General features: G+C 50.7%; 1 protein-coding gene across 1 annotated transcript; it reads left to right on the top strand.

Moving 5' to 3' along the window:
* Positions 1–2,083: 2,083 nt before the first annotated feature.
* Positions 2,084–3,175, top strand: CARTPT (CART prepropeptide). The gene is made up of 3 exons (XM_052701495.1): positions 2,084–2,236; positions 2,323–2,406; positions 2,510–3,175. Exons 1-3 carry the CDS (start codon positions 2,084–2,086, stop codon positions 2,615–2,617), a joined length of 345 nt encoding a protein of 114 aa, XP_052557455.1. The 3' UTR covers positions 2,618–3,175.
* The last annotated feature ends 7,494 nt before the right edge of the window (positions 3,176–10,669 follow it).

Here is a 10,669-nt window from a genome sequence, read left to right as displayed (position 1 = left end):
ATACTGCACGCATAATCCTCACACTGTAAAATATAGTTTGAATTTTTGGCCAGGCTTCACAGACGGCGCTTTCAAAGCTGAACAGGCTGTATATCTATCTGCCTGTCCATATGAAGCACGGCGTTTTTCTTGTCTGTGTTATTTCTTTGCTCTAAGAAAGGCTCTGGCAGGTCCATTATTCCCAGTAGTTTGCATTCTTGCACTTCTGCCCCAGCCTGAGACATGGGATTTGCTGTGAGTGGTTGACTATCAGCCCCACGGCTGACATCTCAGCCTTCTCTGTAGCAAAACGAGGCTGGAGGATTTGTGCAAACACAGAGAGGATTCTGCTCTGAAGAGCAATTACAGATGAGACCTCTGTTATAGATCATCAATAGGAGCGTGTGGGAGGGGATAAGAGCAAGAGGTGAGCCTGCAGCTCTTGAGGCAAGCAGCACGACCGTTGGAGAGATTCAGAACTTCTTTCTGCCTCAGACAAGATGGGGCTGTTGAAAATTGCTTGTTAGGCCACGTTTCCTGTCAGTCCCATCACACATTGCTTTCTATTTGGAAAAACTATGTCCCTGGGCCTGTTTTGTTTCTTTTCTTTGAACGACATCTTTTTTGCCCAGGTTGTTTTGACATTTCAGTCTGTTCCTGATGAATCACCAGCCAAGAGAATTCTATTCAGGAGGTTTTCCAATTTCCTCCTTCTCAGACAATCCCTCCATCGGGGGACCAGGCTCACTTCCTGCATTTTTTGGATGGAGGGAGGAGCAACCCACACACCGGCCAGGATCAGGGGCCTCCCCCAGGCAGACCTTGTGTGCTTTGTGTGCTGCCTCCTGGTGCCCTCAGCCCCCACGGAGCCTATGGTGCCAGCCGCTCTGCTCAGCTCCATGCTGCGTTTCCCCGGTCCTTGTCCTGAGCCCTGCCTGGGGATTCTTTCTCTCCTTGCATGTCCCCTCCTAGCACAACCCTGCAGTTCTCAGCCAGAGTTCTCTTGTCCTCCTGCCCTGCCACGACTGGCTGAGGCTCAGGCACATTTATTCCATGTAATTCTGGAGAGGCAAGATCAGCCAAGAGGCTGAAGGAGGATGTGTTCAAGACTCACACACGCATGCTGGCACTAGTTCTTTTTTGGTGAGTGTGCTGTTCTCCCACCAAAGCCAGTGGATGCAAGGCAGGATGCAATGTACTCAACACACCAATGCTTTACCTTGGAACTCCTTCTCACAGTTACTCTCCAAGTGCCATTTTATCACTTTCATCCTTTTCTTGCACACTTATCTCGCTCTCCAATGCTCTGAGCCTACCCACCCCACAGCCAACCCCTCGTTCAAGCTGTGCATCCTTGCCAGCTGGTTGCTCAGTGTCCTTATGCCCCCCTCCATCTGCATCCTTCAGGTGATCCTCTAGTTCTGTCTGTCTACAGAACCGCAGGATGGTTTGTACAGTTAGGAACCTTAAAGCCCACCCAGTTCCAGCCCCATTGCCATGGGCAGGGTTGCCAGCTGCTAGATCAGGTTGCTCCACCTGCCTGGAATGCAGGCATTTGGGGCATTTGCAGCCCCTCCGTGCAGTCTGTGCCAGCACCTCACCAGGCTATGAGTATCCTAACATCTAATGTTAGGATATCTAATCTAATATCCTAACAACTCATGTAACTCTACCCTCTTGCAGCTCATAACTGCCCATACCACTGTCAGACCACACAAAAAGTCTGTCTCTTCCCTTTTGGCAAGCTCATAACAAAGATGCATCTTCTCATCGCACCCTGCCGCAGACCACTGCCTCCAGCTCTCTCTGCTCTCACATGCCCGCGTTGACTCCCAGGCCCGCTGCGTCCCCAACGATCCTCGGGCTTCCGTCCATCCCGCCACCTCTCACACGGCGCTGCTCCCGCACGGCGCGGTTCCCAGCCCCACGACAGTCAGGGAGCACTCGGGAGGCGCTCCGTCCTCCGCCTCGCCCGCCGCTGGAGCCGGGCGGGCCGGGCTCAGCCCGGGGGCGGGAGGCGCCGCGCCGGGATCGGGCGCTGACGCACGGCGGGGCGGGCGCGGCGCTATAAAGGCAGCGCGGCGCGGCGGGAGTCGGCAGCACCATGGAGAGCTGCCGGGCGCTGGCACTCTGCGCCGTGGCGGCCGCGCTGCTGCTCAGCGCCCGCGGGCAGGGGCCGCCCGCTCCACGCCGCGACCGCGACCTCGGGCCGCACGCCGGCGGCGGCGGCGGCGGCGGGTCCCGAGAGAAGGAGCTGGTGGGGCGGGGACGGGGGGGGCTGAGCGCGACGAGGGGGCGGGCGGCGGCTGTGGCGGGCTGACGGGGCTCTGGGTCTCTCGGCAGATCGAGGCGCTGCAGGAGGTGCTGGAGAAGCTGAAGAGCAAGCGGGTGCCGCACTACGAGAAAAAGTTCGGGCAGGTGCCGATGGTGAGCGAGCGACGGGACGGTACCGGGCGGGAGAGGAAAGGGAGGGATCGGGATGGGCGGGATGAGACCCGGCGGCCCTCTGAGCGCCCTCCGCCTCCCGCAGTGCGACGCCGGAGAGCAGTGCGCCGTGAGGAAGGGGGCCCGCATCGGGAAGCTCTGCGACTGCCCGCGGGGCACATCGTGCAACTCCTTCCTTCTCAAGTGCCTGTGAGCGGCAGCACCGGCGCGGGGCAGCGACCGCCCGCCCGACACCGCACAGACATCCGACACCCGTGGAGCCATTCTCCCTCCTGCCCTCTCCCCGGCCCTCTTTCCCCGTTTGGTTTTCGTCCGTTCAGGAAAAGCGCGGCCCGCTCCTCCCTCGGGACGCCCGCCCGCCGCGGGGTTCGGCGTTCCGCGGGGGATGCGGAGCCGTGTGAGCAGAGCTGCGCCAGGCGCGCCCCGATCGCCTCCTGCTCGCCCCTCCGAAGCCGGGCCGGGGGCAGCGGCGGCGCCGCGCACCGAGGAAGACTCGCGGCGGACGGCGGGGGCGCCCCGGGTGCGGCTGGGGGAACCGTCGGAGGAGCCGCCGCTTCAGCGGAGCCACCGTGAAGAGGAAGCTATCTGGATCCGTTGCAAACTACCAGGGGATATCCCAGCCGCCTCAAACAAATTTCTCACGTTTCTACGACGAACTGATGTACATAAATATGTCTGTCCTCCGCAGGTACACTGTGCGTTTCGGCGAACTCATAAAGTGGTTTAATCCTGTGTTCGTCTCTGTTAATAAAGTCACTGTTCTGATGACAGCGTTTGGAAAAAAGTCTTGATTTCACGCTCGGGAATCCCACGCTACGGAGCCAGCCGAGGTAACCGCGGGGCGCTGCGGTTCCCCAGGTGGGGCTGCGCTCGTCCTGCGGCTCCTCTGCCGCGCGGGGCCGGCAAACGTTGTGCCACCGCCTCTGCTTCCCACTCCTGTAAAGAGGGGCCACGGAAGAAAATTCCTGCCTCTCCCCGCAGTGACAACTCCTGTGCGAGAGTCAGTACCAGAACCAGCTTCTGCCGGCAGAAGTGGAGGAGAAGTTCTCCTCCAAACAGCCTTCACAGCTGGTGTTAAGGAGAGCACAAATTTAGGTGCGAGACACAGATATTTGTGAGGGAAAAAAAGAAAAAAGAAAAAAAGAAAAAAAAGAAAAAGAGATCTCTGCAAGGCATTCGTTTGGCTTTTGAAAGGGAAGAGCACATGAACGAGTCAGGAACAGAAAAATGGACTACAAAAACAAACAAACAAACAAACAAAAACACCTCTGTTTTTAGTACTGTTGTTGTCTTGGATGGGGATAAACTCTTAGACCACTGTCTGAACAGCTGGAAACACCCACAGAAAGCATGAAGAGTGGGGCCACGTGGCGGTGGGGCAATGCACAGACATGCTGTGCATGCTGCAGGACGTTCGCGCAAAGAGAGGCAGGAGAGAAGCTGTGTGTGGTGGGAACAGTATCTAGGGAAGAGCACAGATACTCACAAAGACAGCGCGGAAGGAAGCGAGCAGGGAGGCTGACGGCATTTTCCAGGCAGAGGTGGCAATCCACTGACTGCAACCTTCATGGCCGTGGGTGGCTGTGTGGGAGAGGTGCGATGGTGCATCTGCAGGGCGTGTGTGAACTTCTGTAAGCTGGTGGCTGCACTTCTGGGTGGCTTCATGGTGTCGCCCAGACGCTGCACAGGGACTTTTGCTCTTGATTTCTCATGGAGTAATATAGAGTAATGAGATCTTTTTTATTTTGTTTTGTTTTGTTTTGGACTGTGTCTCCATTTTCTGTCCTCTTTCCATCTTCTCCCCTTTCCTCCCCTCTCCTTTTTCTTCCTTTCCTTCTTCACTTCACTTCCCGCAGTGCTGCTCAGCCATGCGCCCTGTAGTTTTAGATACCGTTCAGTATCTTCGTTAATGGCCTAGACGATGGTCTAACTCTGTAGTCGGCTACAAAACCAGTGAGCGTAGAAGACAGATCCGCGGAGCCTGCTGCCATCTAGAGGAACTTCCGCTGGCTGGAGAAACGGGACAACGGGAGTCCGATGCCGTGCGGCACGGGAGGAGCAGCCCCACGATCAGGGCACGCTCTCTTGGCCCAAGTGGGACGGTCGAGTGCTGCAGCACTGCTGAGGACAACAAAACAGAACAGAAACTTAAGGTGGCCTCTCAAAAGTCAAATGAGCCTCACGTTCTCTTTGGAAAGTGTCTGTACTGTGCAAGTTACTGCATTTCTTTTTTTTTTTTCCTCCAATGAAAGGAAGGGGAGGCGAGAGATCCTTCCTGATCTCTGCAGACATTGAGCCAGAGTGCAAGATCAAGGGCACACTCTTCACCTGACTGCTGGATAAAGTAGGAGGACACGCACGCAGGTAAATGCGTGGCAGACTTGTGGACAACAGAAAGCATGCTGTGGGGAGAGCAAATGCCTTGTTGTGCTTCTGACCTGCCATGGAAAAACTATTCAGAAATAACATACTTTTATCCCACTCCTCTGCTAACTGTAGATTCTGAAGATCTAAAAGACCCTCGTGACTAGAGTGGGCCTTGTGTGAGAATGGATGCAGATGCTGTCTTACACAATAGCAGTGGGGAGGTCATCCAGTACCTCCAAGGCAGGCCCTGCACACCACTTAGCTGAGAGTCCAAAACAAACACAACAACTTCTGAGGATTCAGCATGGGGTTACACAGCAGACAGGTTGGTAAGAGAGCTCAGACTTAATCCTAAGGCTCAGGAGTATGTCTTCATCAAGCATGCAATCAAAAATCATACTGTCTCAAGTGTCAGCCCATTAGGACTCCAATGTGGTAGATCTGCTTGCTTGCTTGCATTTAACTCCATTACAGCATCATTTTCTTTTTTATTGCATCTTCCAACTGAAAAGACTCATAAGGAGAAAACTAATCCCGATGGCCTGGTTGGTGGATTCCTTCTTTATGGCAAGTTGACCATCAGCTTCTGCCTACCTTATTGCTGAAGGGAGTCACTGCTGTTAGCTTGGGCTCTTCGGGAACTTTGGAGCTTCTGATGCTCCCAGGAACCTGCATCTGGGCAAAGACATTAAACTCATTCTCATCTCCTGCACACATCAAGGCTGAAGTGCAAAGAAATACTGTGAAAAAGTAAAAAAAAAAAAAAAAAAAAAAAAAAAAAAGTGTTGATTCAATGTAATGTTATTTATTGTGAATCTCTTAATCCTCCTGGAGGAAAACGTAATAACAGTGTTATAAATCAAGAAGCTCAGGCAGAAAAAAAAAACAACAAAGCATACGATAATCTTTGTCACTACACTAAAGATATAATGTGGGCCATCTCCACTGGCGCAGATTTTTACCAGAACTGCATGCAGACTCCTGTTCAATGCTGGTGAAAATACATGGCTTTTGGTGGTGACTGTGTCGAAAAATCGTGTTTTGTAGCTGAGAAATTGCTTTTGTTATTGTGCTTTTTGTATATTTTGTAGTGCCATGAAATAAAAAGGAGGCATTATTTTAGATCGTGTCATTTGTCTTCTCTTCCACATACTTTACAAAATTGGTTCCCGCAGTGGAGGCAGAAAAAGCTCCATTCTTCATCAGCAGGCATCAGGAAAATGCATGATTTGAGTATAAGTGTCTGGGGCAGAAGGTGAGTCTTGTAGAGCACTGAGGGAAAGCATTTGCTGAGAGCTACTGCAAGAATGATTCAGATCATTGTCAGTGTCAGATTCAGAAGTGATGCTGCTATGGAGGGATAACAATTGCACAGAGAGCACAGCTGAGGTACAGCTGACAACAGACTTCTGTGCCATTAGCTCCTTTGAAGCAGGCGTAGCTGCAAGGATCACTGGTCAGAAAGTATGGAAGACTCTTCTGCCTTGGAGACAGAAGAGACAGAAGAGAACGCTCCAGGGAGACCTCATTGTGGCCTTCAGATACTTGAAGGATACTTGAAAGTAGGGGGAATGAGTATTTATAAGGGTGGACAGTGATAGGACAAGGGGGAATGGCTTTAAACTGAGGCAGGGGAGGTTTAGGTTGGATGTTAGGAGGAAGTTTTTCCCCCAGAGGGTGGTGAGGCACTGGCACAGGTTGCCCAAGGAGGCTGTGGATGCCCCATCCCTGCAGGCATTCAAGGCCAGGCTGGATGTGGCTCTGGGCAGCCTGGGCTGCTGGTTGGCGACCTGCACACAGCAGGGGGTTGGAACTGGATGAGCACTGTGCTCCTGTGCAACCCAGGCTGTTCTGTCATTCTGTGTTTCTATGAGACTGCAGCGCAAAATGCCACATTGACGTTCCTATGCTGCCCCCTGCTGTAGGATGGGGAGAGAACGGAAAAGGAAAGTGGAGAACTCGCGGACTGGCTTAGACAGTTAAATAAGAAGGGAGGAAAGAAGGTAAAGAAAAGAAAACAACAATACAAAACCTAACAGTAACAAAGACAGCGAGAACAAACAAAGCAAGTGCTGCCCAACACAACTGCTCATCACCAGGTGACCAGTGCCCAGCTAGTTCCTGAGGACAGGCAGCCACTCCAGCCATCTCCCCGTTTTATTTTTAACATGATACTCTATGGCATGGAGCATCCCTTTATATCTGCATTAGATCAGCTGTCCTGGTTCTGTCCCCTCCCAGCAATCTCTGCCCCCTCCAGTCCCCTTGCTGTCAGAGCAGCAGCAGAAGCTGAAATGTCCTCGACTGTGCAGCACTGCTGAGTCACAGCTAAAACTTCTGTATTGTTGTTTTCTGCCCAAATCCAAAACAAAGCACCATATCAAGCAAAACTATCTCTAATCCAAGAAAAACCATGACAGAAAACAGGTACAGGGTGATGCTGGTAATAATCTGGGAAGACTGCCTACTCAGCACCTTTGCGTATTCTCAGTCTTTCTTGCTGTCAGTCCCATGAAAAAAGGGACCTTGCTGGCCCACAGAACCCACTCCAGTGACTGGATCTGGTCTAGTTGGGATCCCACATGGAAGACACAGTGTAGTCAAACTCTGTTTTTCAGAAATTTGGTGTTTTATTTTCCTATCTTTCTGTTCCTTTTGTTCTTCCCCTGGTTTCTGGCATACCCATGGGAAATTTATGTTTTTCTTCAGCACTCTTCTCAGGCAGATACACTGGGATTTAGGGGGTACCTGAGGCGAAGAGTGAGGTCCTGACAGCAGGATACTATGAATTTGCCTGGTCTAAAGAGTCACCTGAACTCTTGGAACTGAACAACTTCAACAACTTGGTGAGACTGAGAGAAGAGGCTGAAAGAATAAATTTGCAAGCAGTGCTACTGATACGACTGGATTGGTAGTGGCCTGGCTCTTTTTGGCTAATTGGGAGTTCAATGTTTTATCAGCTTGTTTCTGACAACTGTTTATTGCTGTTGTGGACTTGGATTGAGGGGGGAAAGAGGTATACAAATGCATTTATTTTGTAAGAATACTTCTTCAAGGCAGTTGAGATTGCTCCACAAAACAGCTCTAGTAAGAAGGGCACTGCTGTTGAATTCCTTAGTAAGGTGAGATCTCTGCTGTCAATCAGGCATGGACAGTAAGGCTTCTCTATAGGAATCTTAAGCAAAATTATGGTAAACATCATGTGTTTTTCATGAACAGTAGATTTTGGAGCTGATTTAGAGTACCTTGAAAGTTTGACAACACAACTGCAGGCTTTCCCATGCTTTAGGAAAGCCTGCAGTAACGTTTCTTGGCACCACACAAAGACACAAGTTTCTGTAAGGCATGTCCACACCAGTCTTAAGTTAAAACCCTGCTATTGGAGGTTTTTGAATAGCAGTGCTACTAAGTCATGGGAGAAACACACACCTTTCTTTCTGTATGTCACGTCTTGTCTATGCATTTAACATGGATTTACATGGAAGCTGCAACCATGAAGTGGTGTTACACATTGGTCATGTTCCCTTAGAGTTGTTAACAAATTGCCTAGAGTCAATCTTCTTTTCCCCAAGCAATTGATGTCTCTATACTGTGCCACATAAGGAAAGACTAATCAACCAGCTGGATGGACTCCATTAATCCTGCCATTTGCTTTGGGCAAATATTCTGAGGGAGGAGAACCTGCTCCCACTGGATGTGCTTATGGAGATGAAAGACAAGGTCCTTTGAATTTAACAACCAGCCACACCCTTCCAGGCCAAGCAGAGCTTTCTTGTTCAGAGCTACTTTGCAGTCTCACCTCTTGAATTTCTTGTGGAAGACCTCTATGTGAGAGAAAACATACGGGTTCTGCTTTAAGCACATACACAAGGGTCAAGAATTAGGCCATTGGGTGTGTTTCTGCTGCTTGGGTTGAAATCAGTGTTTTAATGTGTGAAGGTGCCAGCAGAGTTCCTTAATGATGATTTCATAGAAGTATTTAATAGAAGTATTTAAAAAGGAGATTGCTTGCCTTCTAAATACCTTGGTCAAGGAATCACTAGTGCCTGTAGACAGCTCTGCAGGTATAGAGATCTATGAATCATCAGAGAAAGGAGAAGCATCAGAGCCTGAGGCTGCTGCTCTTTTCTTTAGTGTGTTACTGCACCTGTGAAAAGTCAGAGCATGAGTGCTTGAGATTGTATGGGAGTGTTTTACTATGGGAAAACTTTGCAGAAATTCAGTCAGAATACAAAACAAAATTCACTGCAGATTTTACACATCTGCCCTTCACATGAGTGTTAATCATAGATTTTAAAGATGATGGTCTTAGCTTACAGGCATTTTTGGTGGGGCTGGAAACAAGAAGTTGCTGTGAACCCAACTCAAATGTTTTGTGATAGCCCTTCAGGACAAGCATGCGGTGATGAAGAACGATTTTTGTATCTTGCATTGTTACTGTTATCAGAGTTACTGCTACACAGTAAATTGAAACCTCTTTTTCTAAATTCTGACTGAAGACTGCTGAATGAGATACCATTTCCCAAATCAGCCTCAGACAGTGCAGCAGACATTACAGATCATCAGAGAATCTTGAAAAAAAAACATATATATGTTTAAGCTTGGACACAGAATCACAGAATAGCCAGGGTTGGAAGGGACCTCAAGGATCATGAATCTCCAACCCCCTGCCACAGGCAGGGCCACCAACCTCCACATTTAATACTAGACCAGGCTGCTCAGGGCCCCATCCAACCTGGCCTTGAACACCTCCAGGGATGGATGGGGCATCACAGCCTCTCTGGGCAGCTGTTCCAGCACCTCACCGCTCTCTCTGTCAAGAACGCCCTGACATCGAACCTCAATCTTCCCTCCCTCAACTTCAAACCATTTTCCCTTGTCTTGTTGTTATCAACCCTTTCAAAGAGTTGACTCTTCTCCTGTTTTTAGGCTCCCTTTAGGCTGCCATGAGGTCACCCCACAGCCTCCTTTTCTCCATGCTGAACAAGCCCAGCTCCTCAGCCTGTCTTTGTAGGGGAGATGCTCCAGTCCCCTGATCATCTTCATGACTCTCCTCCAGACCCTCTCCAACAGCTCCCTGTCTTTCTTGTACTGGGGCTCCAGACCTGGACACAGTACTGCAGATGGGGCCTCACAGGAGCAGAGTAGAGGGGGACAATCACCTCCCTGTCCCTGCTGGCCACCCCTCTGCTGATGGAGTCCAGGATACCATTTGCTTACTGAGCTGACTGCTTTTTGGTTTTGTTGGTTCCCTTACTAAGTGACGGGGGTGTTCCTGTAACAGGAAATGCTGAGAAGGCAGAGATATTGAATGCCTTCTTTGCTTCTGTCTTCAGTGAAAAAGCTCCCCCTCGGGAATCCCGGATCCTGGAGGTGAGTGAGAGGATCTGGGGAATGGAAGACCTCCCTTCTGTCAGGGAAGAGGTGGTTCAGGAGCGCCTAGGCAACACCAATGTTCACCAATCCATGGGACCCGATGGGGTGCATCCATGGGAGCTGAGGGAGCTGGCAGAGGTGATTGCTGAGCCGCTTTCTGTCATCTTTGAGAGGTCTTGGAGGACGGGGGAGGTGCCTGAAGACTGGAGGAGAGCCAGTGTCACTGTGGTCTGCAAAAAGGGCAAGAAGGAAGATCCAGGCAATTATAGGCCAGTCAGCCTCACCTCTGTTCCTGGAAAGGTGATGGAACAGCTGTGCTGGATGTCATCTCCAGGCAGCTGGAAGAAAAGGAGGTGATCAGGAGCAGTCAGCACGGGTTCACCAGGGGGAGGTCGTGCTTGACCAACCTGGTAGCCTTCTATGATGTTGTCACTGGCTGGGTGGATGGGGGGAGAGCAGTGCATGTAGTCTACCTTGATTTCAGCAAGGCATTTGATACTGT

This window comes from Tympanuchus pallidicinctus, unplaced genomic scaffold (genome assembly GCF_026119805.1).
Source record: "Tympanuchus pallidicinctus isolate F22 unplaced genomic scaffold, pur_lepc_1.0 scaffold4, whole genome shotgun sequence".
Lineage (NCBI taxonomy): Eukaryota > Metazoa > Chordata > Aves > Galliformes > Phasianidae > Tympanuchus > Tympanuchus pallidicinctus.
Note: the sequence above shows the minus strand (reverse complement) of the source record. Positions and strands in the feature narration are given on the sequence as shown.